This window comes from Ranitomeya imitator, chromosome 2 (genome assembly GCF_032444005.1).
Source record: "Ranitomeya imitator isolate aRanImi1 chromosome 2, aRanImi1.pri, whole genome shotgun sequence".
Lineage (NCBI taxonomy): Eukaryota > Metazoa > Chordata > Amphibia > Anura > Dendrobatidae > Ranitomeya > Ranitomeya imitator.
In genome coordinates, this window is record NC_091283.1 from 8,979,635 (window position 1) to 8,993,449 (window position 13,815).

Consider the following 13,815-nt stretch of genomic DNA (forward strand, 5'->3'; position numbering starts at 1 on the left):
GTACTTTGCTACTTCCTGGCCTGTGACCCGGACCCATCACCTCCATGTACTTCGCTATTTTCTGGCCTGTGACCCGGACCCATCACCTCCCTGTACTTTGCTACTTCCTGGCCTGTGACCCGGACCCATCACCTCCCTGTACTTCGCTATTTTCTGACCTGTGACCCCGGACCCATCACCTCCCTGTACTTTGCTACTTCCTGGCCTGTGACCCGGACCCATCACCTCCCTGTACTTTGCTATTTTCTGACCTGTGACCCCGGACCCATCACCTCCCTGTACTTTGCTACTTCCTGGCCTGTGACCCGGACCCATCACCTCCCTGTACTTCGCTATTTTCTGGCCTGTGACCCGGACCCGTCACCTCCATGTACTTTGCTTATTTTGACCTCCTGGTACACGATCCCGGCCATTGCTCTGATTTTCTCTTATTTTGTGCTTCCATTTTTGGCCTCACTGGTCAAACTCTTGTTTCTTTAGGCCCTTCCATTATAGGTGCAGACCCTGTAGAGAGGTCACAGGGTGAGGGCCAGGGCTGATGTGACCTGCTGGACAGTATGGCTAGTGGCCTTTCTAAGCTGATGGCCTTTTGCAGACTTAACAGATGCAGTAAGATTCCCCATCACTGGAGCTGAGGGTCCGAGGCCGCCCCCTGATAACAGCACATAGCATTATCCTCCTCCATCATCTGTACAGGGGCACAATGGAGTCCGGAGGTAACATCTTCCTGGCGTCACCAAACCCAGCCCCCTCCATCAGCCGCAGATAGAGAAGTGCGATCCGTCACTACACAGAACATGTCTCCTCCAGAGTCCAGCTGTGGCGGCATTACACCACTGCATCCGATGCTCGGGATTGTGCTTGGTGATGTACGGCTGCAGCAGCTGCTCGGCACGTCTCCTCCAGAGGTGGCGGCTTTACACCACTGCATCCGACGCTCGGGATTGTGCTTGGTGATGTACGGCTGCACAAGCTGCTGGGCACGTCTCCTCCAGAGGTGGCGGCTTTACACCACTGCATCCGACGCTCGGCGTTGTGCTTGGTGATGTACAGCTGCAGCAGCCACTCGGCACGTCTCCTCCAGAGGTGGCAGCTTTACACCACTGCATCCGACGCTCGGCGTTGTGCTTGGTGATGTACGGCTACAACAGCTGCTCGGCACGTCTCCTCCAGAGGTGGCGCTTTACACCGCTCCATCCGACGCTCAGCATTGTGCTTGGTGATGTACGGCTGCAGCAGCTGCTCAGCACGTCTCCTCCAGAGGTGGCGGCTTTACACCACTGCATCCGACGCTCGGGATTGTGCTTGGTGATGTACGGCTGCAGCAGCTGCTCGGCACGTCTCCTCCAGAGGTGGTGGCTTTACACCACTGCATCCGACGCTCTGCGTTGTGCTTGGTGATGTACGGCTACAGCAGCTGCTCGGCACGTCTCCTCCAGAGGTGGCGCTTTACACCGCTCCATCCGACGCTCGGCATTGTGCTTGGTGATGTATGGCTGCAGCAGCTGCTTGGCACGTCTCCTCCAGAGGTGGCGCTTTACACCGCTCCATCCAACGCTCGGCATTGTGCTTGGTGATGTTCTGCAGCAGCTGCTCGGCATGTCTCCTCCAGAGGTGGTGGCTTTACACCGCTCCATCCGACGCTCGGGATTGTGCTTGGTGATGTACGGCTGCAGAAGATGCTCGGCACGTCTCCTCCAGAGGTGGCGGCTTTACACCGCTCCATCCGACGCTCGGCATTGTGCTTGGTGATGTACGGCTGCATGCAGCTGCTCGGCACGTCTTCTCTAGAGGTGGCAGCTTTACACCACTGCATCCGAAGCTCGGCCTTGTGCTTGGTGATGTACGGCTGCAGCAACTGCTCGGCACGTCTCCTCCAGAGGTGGCGGCTTTACACAGCTCCATCCGACGCTCGGCATTGTGCTTGGTGATGTACGGCTGCATGCAGCTGCTCGGCACGTCTCCACCAGAGGTGGCGGCTTTACACCACTGCATCCGACACTCGGCGTTGTGCTTGGTGATGTACGGCTGCATGCAGCTGCTCGGCACGTCTCCTCCAGAGGTGGCGGCTTTACACCGCTCCATCCGACGCTCGGTGTTGTGCTTGGTGATGTACGGCTGCAGCAGCCACTCGGCACGTCTCCTCCAGAGGTGGCAGCTTTACACCACTGCATCCAACGCTCGGCATTGTGCTTGGTGATGTACAGCTGCATGCAGCTGCTCGGCACGTCTCCTCCAGAGGTGGCGGCTTTACACCGCTCCATCCGATGCTCGGTGTTGTGCTTGGTGATGTACGGCTGCAGCAGCCACTCGGCACGTCTCCTCCAGAGGTGGCGGCTTTACACCGCTCCATCCGACGCTCGGCGTTGTGCTTGGTGATGTTCTGCAGCAGCTGCTCGGCACGTCTCCTCCCGAGGTGGCGGCTTTACACCGCTCCATCCGACGCTCGGTGTTGTGCTTGGTGATGTACGGCTGCAGCAGCCACTCGGCACGTCTCCTCCAGAGGTGGCGGCTTTACACCACTGCATCCGACGCTCGGCGTTGTGCTTGGTGATGTACGGCTGCAGCAGCTGCTCGGCACGTCTCCTCCAGAGGTGGCGGCTTTACACCGCTCCATCCGACGCTCGGCATTGTGCTTGGTGATGTTCTGCAGCAGCTGCTCGGCACGTCTCCTCCAGAGGTGGCGGCTTTACACCGCTCCATCCGACGCTCGGCATTGTGCTTGGTGATGTACGGCTGCAGCAGCTGCTCGGCACGTCTCCTCCAGAGGTGGCGGCTTTACACCACTGCATCAGACGCTCGGCGTTGTGCTTGGTGATGTACGGCTGCAGCAGCTGCTCGGCACGTCTCCTCCAGAGGTGGCGGCTTTACACCGCTCCATCCGACGCTCGGCATTGTGCTTGGTGATGTTCTGCAGCAGCTGCTCGGCACGTCTCCTCCAGAGGTGGCAGCTTTACACCACTGCATCCAACGCTCGGCATTGTGCTTGGTGATGTACAGCTGCATGCAGCTGCTCGGCACGTCTCCTCCAGAGGTGGCGGCTTTACACCGCTCCATCCGATGCTCGGTGTTGTGCTTGGTGATGTACGGCTGCAGCAGCTACTCGGCACGTCTCCTCCAGAGGTGGCGGCTTTACACCGCTCCATCCGACGCTCGGCGTTGTGCTTGGTGATGTTCTGCAGCAGCTGCTCGGCACGTCTCCTCCCGAGGTGGCGGCTTTACACCGCTCCATCCGACGCTCGGTGTTGTGCTTGGTGATGTACGGCTGCAGCAGCCACTCGGCACGTCTCCTCCAGAGGTGGCGGCTTTACACCACTGCATCCGACGCTCGGCGTTGTGCTTGGTGATGTACGGCTGCAGCAGCTGCTCGGCACGTCTCCTCCAGAGGTGGCGGCTTTACACCGCTCCATCCGACGCTCGGCATTGTGCTTGGTGATGTTCTGCAGCAGCTGCTCGGCACGTCTCCTCCAGAGGTGGCGGCTTTACACCGCTCCATCCGACGCTCGGCATTGTGCTTGGTGATGTACGGCTGCAGCAGCTGCTCGGCACGTCTCCTCCCGAGGTGGTGGCTTTACACCGCTCCATCCGACGCTCGGTGTTGTGCTTGGTGATGTACGGCTGCATGCAGCTGCTCGGCACGTCTCCTCCCGAGGTGGCGGCTTTACACCGCTCCATCCGACGCTCGGTGTTGTGCTTGGTGATGTACGGCTGCATGCAGCTGCTCGGCACGTCTCCTCCAGAGGTGGCGGCTTTACACTGCTCCATCCGACGCTCGGCGTTGTGCTTGGTGATGTACGGCTGCAGCAGCCGCTCGGCACGTCTCCTCCAGAGGTGGCGGCTTTACACCGCTCCATCCGACGCTCGGTGTTGTGCTTGGTGATGTACGGCTGCATGCAGTTGCTCGGCACGTCTCCTCCCGAGGTGGCGGCTTTACACCGCTCCATCCGACGCTCGGTGTTGTGCTTGGTGATGTACGGCTGCATGCAGTTGCTCGGTACGTCTCCTCCCGAGGTGGCGGCTTTACACCGCTCCATCCGACGCTCGGTGTTGTGCTTGGTGATGTACGGCTGCATGCAGTTGCTCGGCACGTCTCCTCCCGAGGTGGCGGCTTTACACCGCTCCATCCGACGCTCGGTGTTGTGCTTGGTGATGTACGGCTGCATGCAGTTGCTCGGCACGTCTCCTCCCGAGGTGGCGGCTTTACACCGCTCCATCCGACGCTCGGTGTTGTGCTTGGTGATGTACGGCTGCAGCAGCTGCTCGGCACGTCTCCTCCCGAGGTGGTGGCTTTACACCGCTCCATCCGACGCTCGGCGTTGTGCTTGGTGATGTACGGCTGCAGCAGCTGCTCGGCACGTCTCCTCCAGAGGTGGCGGCTTTACACCGCTCCATCCGACGCTCGGTGTTGTGCTTGGTGATGTACGGCTGCAGCAGCCACTCGGCACGTCTCCTCAAGAGGTGGTGGCTTTACACAGCTCCATCCGACGCTCGGCATTGTGCTTGGTGATGTACGGCTGCAGCAGCTGCTCGGCACATCTCCTCCAGAGGTGGCGGCTTTACACCGCTCCATTCGACGCTTGGTGTTGTGCTTGGTGATGTACGGCTGCATGCAGCTGCTCGGCACGTCTCCTCCAGAGGTGGCGGCTTTACACTGCTCCATCCGACGCTCGGCGTTGTGCTTGGTGATGTACGGCTGCAGCAGCCACTCGGCACGTCTCCTCCAGAGGTGGCGGCTTTACACCGCTCCATCCGACGCTCGGTGTTGTGCTTGGTGATGTACGGCTGCATGCAGCTGCTCGGCACGTCTCCTCCAGAGGTGGTGGCTTTACACCGCTCCATCCGACGCTCGGTGTTGTGCTTGGTGATGTACGGCTGCAGCAGCTGCTCGGCACGTCTCCTCCAGAGGTGGTGGCTTTACACAGCTCCATCCGACGCTCGGTGTTGTGCTTGGTGATGTACGGCTGCAGCAGCCACTCGGCACGTCTCCTCCAGAGGTGGCGGATTTACACCGCTCCATCCGACGCTCGGCATTGTGCTTGGTGATGTACGGCTGCATGCAGCTGCTCGGCACGTCTCCTCCAGAGGTGGCGGCTTTACACCGCTCCGTCCGACGCTCGGCGTTGTGCTTGGTGATGTACGGCTGCAGCAGCCACTCGGCACGTCTCCTCCAGAGGTGGCGGCTTTACACCGCTCCATCCGACGCTCGGCATTGTGCTTGGTGATGTACGGCTGCAGCAGCCACTCGGCACGTCTCCTCCAGAGGTGGCGGCTTTACACCGCTCCATCCGACGCTCGGCGTTGTGCTTGGTGATGTACGGCTGCAGCAGCCACTCGGCACGTCTCCTCCAGAGGTGGCGGCTTTACACAGCTCCATCCGACGCTCGGCATTGTGCTTGGTGATGTACGGCTGCAGCAGCTGCTCGGCCATGAAGCTCCGGGGGGCGCAGTGTTTATACCGGAGGAGGTCTGGACGTTGCAGTTAGCGGTGGGGAGCTTTCTGCTCTCCTTACCGGGTCTCCACTTCATGGCTGAGCTGCTGCCGTTTCTTCCCGGTCAGTGCCTCCATCACAATGTGCATGGACCGGAGGGAACAGATACAGGACGGGGAACGGACCCGGGGCGGGGAGCAGGAGCCGCTGCTTATCATTGTCTGTGATCAGTGCGGTGATGGCGTCACCGTCCCGCGCTCGGAGCTGACGGACTATACTAGGAATTGCCGCCGCCGCCGCCGCGTTACCGGAGAAAGAGGTCACGTGATACAGGGAGGCCGGAGATCACGTGACAGTGACGTCAGATAACAGTGCAGTGAGCTTCTTCTACCACAAGGTGGCGGCAGCGTCATCAGACACACGTAATGACGTCAATAGAGGAGGCGGGGCTGTCAGACCAGGAGCGCAGGCCTGACGGGAGGAGATCGGAGACATGGAGCGGCCGCGGCCCGGGGGAGACCCGGTATCCTTCATATGGGGGGGAGAAGGGCCTGGAGGGGGGAGCCGCCGTGTGTGAGCTGTGCTGTGTGTACATTGTGTAATGTAATGTGTGCAAAGTATGTGCAGTGTACACTGACTGAGCTGTGCTGTGTGTATATAGTGTGTGATGTAATGTGTACATTGTGTGAAGTCTGTAAAGTATGTACAGTATACACTGAGCTGTGCTGTTGTGTGTACTGTATATAGTGTAAGTGCAACACTGAACTGTGCTGTGTACAGTATAGTGTACTATGTCGTGTATTTACAGCCTGTGCCGTGTGTGTATGTACAGCGCGTAGTGCGTGTGCCGTGTGTGTGTACAGCGCGTAGTGCGTGTGCCGTGTGTGTGTACAGCGCGTAGTGCCGGTGCCGTGTGTGTGTACAGCGCGTAGTGCCGGTGCCGTGTGTGTGTACAGCGCGTAGTGCCGGTGCCGTGTGTGTGTACAGCGCGTAGTGCGTGTGCCGTGTGTGTGTGTACAGCGCGTAGTGCCGGTGCCGTGTGTATGTACAGCGCGTAGTGCCTGTGCCGTGTGTGTGTGTACAGCGCGTAGTGCCTGTGCCGTGTGTGTGTGTACAGCGCGTAGTGCGTGTGCCGTGTGTGTGTACAGCGCGTAGTGCCTGTGCCGTGTGTATGTACAGCGCGTAGTGCCTGTGCCGTGTGTGTGTGTACAGCGCGTAGTGCCTGTGCCGTGTGTGTGTGTACAGCGCGTAGTGCCGGTGCCGTGTGTGTGTACAGCGCGTAGTGCGTGTGCCGTGTGTGTGTACAGCGCGTAGTGCCTGTGCCGTGTGTATGTACAGCGCGTAGTGCCTGTGCCGTGTGTGTGTGTACAGCGCGTAGTGCCGTGTGTGTGTACAGCGCGTAGTGCGTGTGCCGTGTGTGTGTACAGCGCGTAGTGCCTGTGCCGTGTGTATGTACAGCGCGTAGTGCGTGTGCCGTGTGTGTACAGCGCGTAGTGCGTGTGCCGTGTGTGTGTGTACAGCGCGTAGTGCGTGTGCCGTGTGTGTGTACAGCGCGTGGTGCCGTGTGTGTGTACAGCGCGTAGTGCGTGTGCCGTGTGTATGTACAGCGCGTAGTCCCTGTGCCGTGTGTATGTACAGCGCTTGGTGCGTGTGCCGTGTGTGTGTGTACAGCGCTTGGTGCGTGTGCCGTGTGTGTGTACAGCGCGTAGTGCGTGTGCCGTGTATATTTACAGCGCTTGGTGCGTGTGCCGTGTGTGTGTGTACAGCGCGTAGTGCGTGTGCTGTGTGTGTGTACAGCGCGTGGTGCCTGTGCCGTGTGTGTGTACAGCGCGTGGTGCGTGTGCCGTGTGTGTGTACAGCGCGTAGTGCGTGTGCCGTGTGTGTGTACAGCGCGTAGTGCCTGTGCCGTGTGTGTGTACAGCGCGTGGTGCGTGTGCCGTGTGTGTGTACAGCGCGTAGTGCGTGTGCCGTGTGTATGTACAGCGCTTGGTGCGTGTGCCGTGTGTGTGTGTACAGCGCGTAGTGCGTGTGCCGTGTGTGTGTACAGCGCGTGGTGCCGTGTGTATGTACAGCGCGTGGTGCCGTGTGTGTGTACAGCGCGTAGTGCGTGTGCCGTGTGTATGTACAGCGCGTGGTGCGGGTGCCGTGTGTGTGTACAGCGCGTAGTGCGTGTGCCGTGTGTGTACAGCGCGTAGTGCGTGTGCCGTGTGTGTACAGCGCGTAGTGCGTGTGCCGTGTGTGTGTGTACAGCGCGTAGTGCGTGTGCCGTGTGTGTGTACAGCGCGTGGTGCCTGTGCCGTGTGTGTGTACAGCGCGTGGTGCGTGTGCCGTGTGTGTGTGTACAGCGCGTAGTGCGTGTGCCGTGTGTGTGTGTACAGCGCGTGGTGCCTGTGCCGTGTGTGTGTACAGCGCGTGGTGCGTGTGCCGTGTGTGTGTACAGCGCGTAGTGCGTGTGCCGTGTGTGTGTACAGCGCTTGGTGCGTGTGCCGTGTGTGTGTGTACAGCGCTTGGTGCGTGTGCCGTGTGTGTGTGTACAGCGCGTAGTGCGTGTGCCGTGTATATTTACAGCGCGTAGTGCGTGTGCCGTGTGTATGTACAGCGCGTGGTGCGTGTGCCGTGTGTATGTACAGCGCGTGCTGTGTGTGTGTGCACAGCGCGTAGTGCGTGTGCTGTGTGTGTGTACAGCGCGTGCTATTTGTTCTCAGTGTTGCAGCTCTGATCCTATTCACTTCATATGAGCTGAGCTGCAGTACCGGCGGTGGCCACTGCAGTGTGTGGCGCTGTGGTATTCTGGCTTCATCCGGGGGGAGCAGGTAATGGGTCAGTGGGTGACGGGTGTCGGACCTCCAATGATCTCATACTGAAGACCCTTCTAATCTCCATGGATATAGAGACGACCCCTCTGACTATTGGTGGTTAGAGTCATTGAAGGACAGTTATTTACCCCTTTGGTGCTTCCACCGACTGGACCTTGTGACTGATTGCACAGGTGTTTTTCCCTGCGCTGCCCGGGGCGGCCTCTTTCCTGCGCTGCCCGGGGCCATACAGAGCTCAGTAGTTAGCCGTGTGGGCGGGGTCACTCAGCGGTGTGGGTGGGGTCATACAGATCTCAGGAGTTAGCTGTGTGGGCGGAGTCACACACTGCTCCGCAGTCAGCGGTGTGGGCGGAGTTATACAGAGCTCAGCATTCTGAGCTCTGCTAGATCTACAGAAAAGAAAGCAGGGATTTTATCAAACCTGCAGCAAAGTAAGTGACATATTGCTGGAATCAGGGTCTCTGCACTGACATCATGCTGCTCTCACATAGAAGAGCAAAATCCTGCTGACAGATTCCCTTTAATGAGCTGCTGTGATATGTGGAGATTTCCTTGACTCGCTGCACATGTGGTGGAAGGCACTGAGGTCACACAAGGGAGGAAGCTGCCGTGTCTGCTGATCCTGAGCCGGCGCGACGGCCACTACGTGTAAGTGCAAAGTGGGGCCCACGTCACACCGCAAACCAAACTCTGCTACATCTGTAATATAGCAACATGGCTATGGGGTGATAATTCTCCGCTCAGTACTTGTGTCAGTAATTTGTATTTCCTTTTCATTTCTGAGCTTGTGTGTCAGTGACTGCACCAGCAGAATAGTGAGTGCAGCTCTGGGGTATAATACAGGATGTAACTCAGGATCAGTAATGTAATGTATGTACACAGTGACTGCACCAGCAGAATAGTGAGTGCAGCTCTGGAGTATAATACAGGATGTAACTCAGGATCAGTAATGTATGTACACAGTGACTGCACTAGCAGAATAGTGAGTGCAGCTCTGGAGTATAATACAGGATGTAACTCAGGATCAGTAATGTATGTACACAGTGACTGCACCAGCAGAATAGTGAGTGCAGCTCTGGAGTATAATACAGGATGTAACTCAGGATCAGTAATGTAATGTATGTACACAGTGACTGCACCAGCAGAATAGTGAGTGCAGCTCTGGGGTATAATACAGGATGTAACTCAGGATCAGTAATGTAATGTATGTACACAGTGACTGCACCAGCAGAATAGTGAGTGCAGCTCTGGAGTATAATACAGGATGTAACTCAGGATCAGTAATGTATGTACACAGTGACTGCACCAGCAGAATAGTGAGTGCAGCTCTGGAGTATAATACAGGAGGTAACTCAGGATCAGTAATGTAATGTATGTATACAGTGACTGCACCAGCAGAATAGTGAGTGCAGCTCTGGGGTATAATACAGGATGTAACTCAGGATCAGTAATGTAATGTATGTACACAGTGACTGCACCAGCAGAATAGTGAGTGCAGCTCTGGGGTATAATACAGGAGGTAACTCAGGATCAGTAATGTAATGTATGTATACAGTGACTGCACCAGCAGAATAGTGAGTGCAGCTCTGGGGTATAATACAGGATGTAACTCAGGATCAGTAATGTAATGTATGTGCACAGTGACTGCACCAGCAGAATAGTGAGTGCAGCTCTGGGGTATAATACAGGATGTAACTCAGGATCAGTAATGTATGTACACAGTGACTGCACCAGCAGAATAGTGATTGCAGCTCTGGAGTATAATACAGGATGTAACTCAGGATCAGTAATGTAATGTATGTACACAGTGACTGCACCAGCAGAATAGTGAGTGCAGCTCTGGAGTATAATACAGGATGTAACTCAGGATCAGTAATGTAATGTATGTGCACAGTGACTGCACCAGCAGAATAGTGAGTGCAGCTCTGGGGTATAATACAGGAGGTAACTCAGGATCAGTAATGTAATGTATGTGCACAGTGACTGCACCAGCAGAATAGTGAGTGCAGCTCTGGAGTATAATACAGGATGTAACTCAGGATCAGTAATGTATGTGCACAGTGACTGCACCAGCAGAATAGTGAGTGCAGCTCTGGGGTATAATACAGGATGTAACTCGGGATCAGTAATGTAATGTATGTACATAGTGACTGCACCAGCAGAATAGTGAGTGCAGCTCTGGGGTATAATACAGGAGGTAACTCAGGATCAGTAATGTATGTGCACAGTGACTGCACCAGCAGAATAGTGAGTGCAGCTCTGGGGTATAATACAGGATGTAACTCGGGATCAGTAATGTAATGTATGTGCACAGTGACTGCACCAGCAGAATAGTGAGTGCAGCTCTGGGGTATAATACAGGATGTAACTCAGGATCAGTATTGTAATGTATGTATACAGTGACTGCACCAGCAGAATAGTGAGTGCAGCTCTGGGGTATAATACAGGATGTAACTCAGGATCAGTAATGTAATGTATGTACACAGTGACTGCACCAGCAGAATAGTGATTGCAGCTCTGGAGTATAATACAGGATGTAACTCAGGATCAGTAATGTAATGTATGTACACAGTGACTGCACCAGCAGAATAGTGATTGCAGCTCTGGGGTATAATACAGGATGTAACTCAGGATCAGTAATGTAATGTATGTACACAGTGACTGCACCAGCAGAATAGTGATTGCAGCTCTGGAGTATAATACAGGATGTAACTCAGGATCAGTAATGTAATGTATGTACACAGTGACTGCACCAGCAGAATAGTGATTGCAGCTCTGGAGTATAATACAGGATGTAACTCAGGATCAGTAATGTAATGTATGTACACAGTGACTGCACCAGCAGAATAGTGATTGCAGCTCTGGGGTATAATACAGGATGTAACTCAGGATCAGTAATGTAATGTATGTACACAGTGACTGCACCAGCAGAATAGTGAGTGCAGCTCTGGGGTATAATACAGGATGTAACTCAGGATCAGTAATGTAATGTATGTACACAGTGACTGCACCAGCAGAATAGTGAGCGCAGCTCTGGAGTATAATACAGGAGGTAACTCAGGATCAGTAATGTAATGTATGTACACAGTGACTGCACCAGCAGAATAGTGAGTGCAGCTCTGGGGTATAATGGAAGAACTTGGGTGTAGCATATGGTTGCAGGAGCAGACTACAGATGTTTTGGCTGTAGTCTGTATCCATGGAAACACATTGCTCTCTCCAGGAGCTGTAGACACGGACAGTAGGGTTTTTGCTGTACACGCTGGTTATTGGTTGTTGTCGGTGGATCCTTTTATCCTTCGTGTTGTCTCTTCCCCATCGTCGGTGCTGGACTCCGGTCTTTACTCCTTTCTTTTCTCAGGTTGATGATCCGGACGGCCGGTAAAGCTGCAGCTAATGAAGAAATCTTCCCCATAACGAGTGGCTTCAAGTGTGTACAAGGTGAAGGCTCCATGGTCTGTCTGATGATGGGATTGGGGTCCCGGCCGTCATCATTGCGCTCAGATTGTCCCCCCGCCGCCCCACTCTGTGTCTGTGGGAATGATGAGGAGTGCAGCGCTCTGTTCATTTTTCCAAATTAAATCTCCCGTTATTTAATTTGCTTCCCCCAACACCGCGGATGACCGAAATTACCGAGAATCTAGAAATCTGACATCAGGGCTCTGCAGCTTCCTGCCCCCTCCTCCCGCCTGCCCCTTTCCTCCCGCCTGCCCCCCTCCTCCCGCCTGCCCCCCTCCTCCCGCCTGCCCCCCTCCTCCCGCCTGCCCCCCTCCTCCCGCCTGCCCCCTCCTCCCGCCTGCCCCCTCCTCCCGCCTGCCCCCTCCTCCCCCCTGCCCCCCTCCTCCCGCCTGCCCCCCTCCTCCCGCCTGCCCCCCTCCTCCCGCCTGCCCCCCTCCTCCCGCCTGCCCCCTCCTCCCGCCTGCCCCCCTCCTCCCGCCTGCCCCCTCCTCCCGCCTGCCCCCTCCTCCCCCCTGCCCCCCTCCTCCCGCCTGCCCCCCTCCTCCCGCCTGCCCCCCTCCTCCCGCCTGCCCCCCTCCTCCCGCCTGCCCCCTCCTCCCGCCTGCCCCCCTCCTCCCCCCTGCCCCCCTCCTCCCGCCTGCCCCCCTCCTCCCGCCTGCCCCCGTCCTCCCGCCTGCCCCCGTCCTCCCGCCTGCCCCCGTCCTCCCGCCTGCCCCCCTCCTCCCGCCTGCCCCCTCCTCCCCCCTGCCCCCCTCCTCCCGCCTGCCCCCTCCTCCCGCCTGCCCCCTCCTCCCGCCTGCCCCCTCCTCCCGCGTGCCCTCTCCTCCCGCCTGCCCCCTCCTCCCCCCTGCCCCCCTCCTCCCGCCTGCCCCCCTCCTCCCGCCTGCCCCCCTCCTCCCGCCTGCCCCCCTCCTCCCGCCTGCCCCCTCCTCCCCCCTGCCCCCCTCCTCCCGCTTGCTCCCTCCTCCCGCCTGCCCCCTCCTCCCCCCTGCCCCCCTCCTCCCGCCTGCCCCCTCCTCCCCCCTGCCCCCCTCCTCCCGCGTGCCCTCTCCTCCCGCCTGCCCCCTCCTCCCGCGTGCCCTCTCCTCCCGCCTGCCCTCTCCTCCTCGCTCTTCCATTATATTGTAACCTGCTCTTCTTTCTTGTATCTTCCAGAAGCGGAGGAGACTCTTCTCATCGACATTCCTACTAACAGTAGGTATCGGGGCACTACACCTGCTGGAGGGTGGTCCTCAGTAGAACCACGGCGTCTGTGCTCCCCGAAAGTATTGGGGCATATGGGGTGTGTTTGTGTGGTCCCCCGAAGTATTGAGGTGTGTATGTGAGGTCCCGAGAAGTATTGGGGCATGTTTGTGGGGTCCCCAGAAGTTTTGGGGCATGTTTGTGGGGTCCCCAGATGTATTGTGGCTTGTTTGTGGGGTCCCCGGAAGTATTTGCTTGCATGTGTGCGTGCTTTTGCATGTGTGTGTATGTATGGGGTCCCCGGAAGTATTGGGGTGTGTGTGGGGTCTCTGGAAGTATCTGGGCTAATATGGGAGGTCTCCAGGAGTCCATCAGCATATATGTTTGGGGATCCCTTGGGAGTCTGGTGGCTTGTACTTTTGGGGGTCCCCAGGTGTCTGGCAGATTGCTAGTGTATGTGGGGGTCCATGAGAGTCCGGTTTATTGTGTGCATTTGTTGGGGGTCCCTGTGAGTCTGGCAGGTTACGTGTGTGTTTGGGGGTCTCTGGGGCTATTGCTGTGTGTGGGGTGGTTCCTGTGAGCCCGGCAGGTTACATGTGTGTTTGGGGGTCCCTGGGGCTATTGCTGTGTGTGGGGTGGTCCCTGTGAGTCCGGCAGGTTATGTGTGCGTTTGGGGGTCCCTGGGGCTATTGCTGTGTGTGGGGTGGTCCCTGTGAGTCCGGCAGGTTACGTGTGTGTTTGGGGGTCCCTGGGGCTATTGCTGTGTGTGGGGTGGTCCCTGTGAGTCCAGCAGGTTACGTGTGTGTTTGGGGGTCCCTGGGGCTATTGCTGTGTGTGGGGTTGTCCCTGTGAGTCCAGCAGGTTACGTGTGTGTGGGGGTCCCCGGGGCTATGGTTGTGTGTGGGGTTGTCCCTGTGAGTCCAGCAGGT

At 57.4% G+C, this 13,815-nt stretch overlaps 1 protein-coding gene across 2 annotated transcripts in view; it reads left to right on the forward strand.

Annotated features, from left to right (window-relative positions):
* Positions 1-5,889: 5,889 nt before the first annotated feature.
* Positions 5,890-13,815, forward strand: part of OCRL (OCRL inositol polyphosphate-5-phosphatase) — a 51,778-nt gene continuing 43,852 nt past the window's right edge. Inside the window, exons 1-4 of one of the 2 annotated variants that reach the window (XM_069746089.1) lie at positions 5,890-5,952; positions 8,824-8,893; positions 11,607-11,686; positions 12,860-12,898. In XM_069746089.1, coding sequence (XP_069602190.1) covers positions 11,611-11,686; positions 12,860-12,898 — 115 coding nt within the window. In that variant the 5' untranslated portion in view covers positions 5,890-5,952; positions 8,824-8,893; positions 11,607-11,610. Of the gene's footprint in view, positions 5,953-8,819; positions 8,894-11,606; positions 11,687-12,859; positions 12,899-13,815 lie in introns of those variants that run through there. The other variant, XM_069746090.1, reaches the window with a different exon arrangement.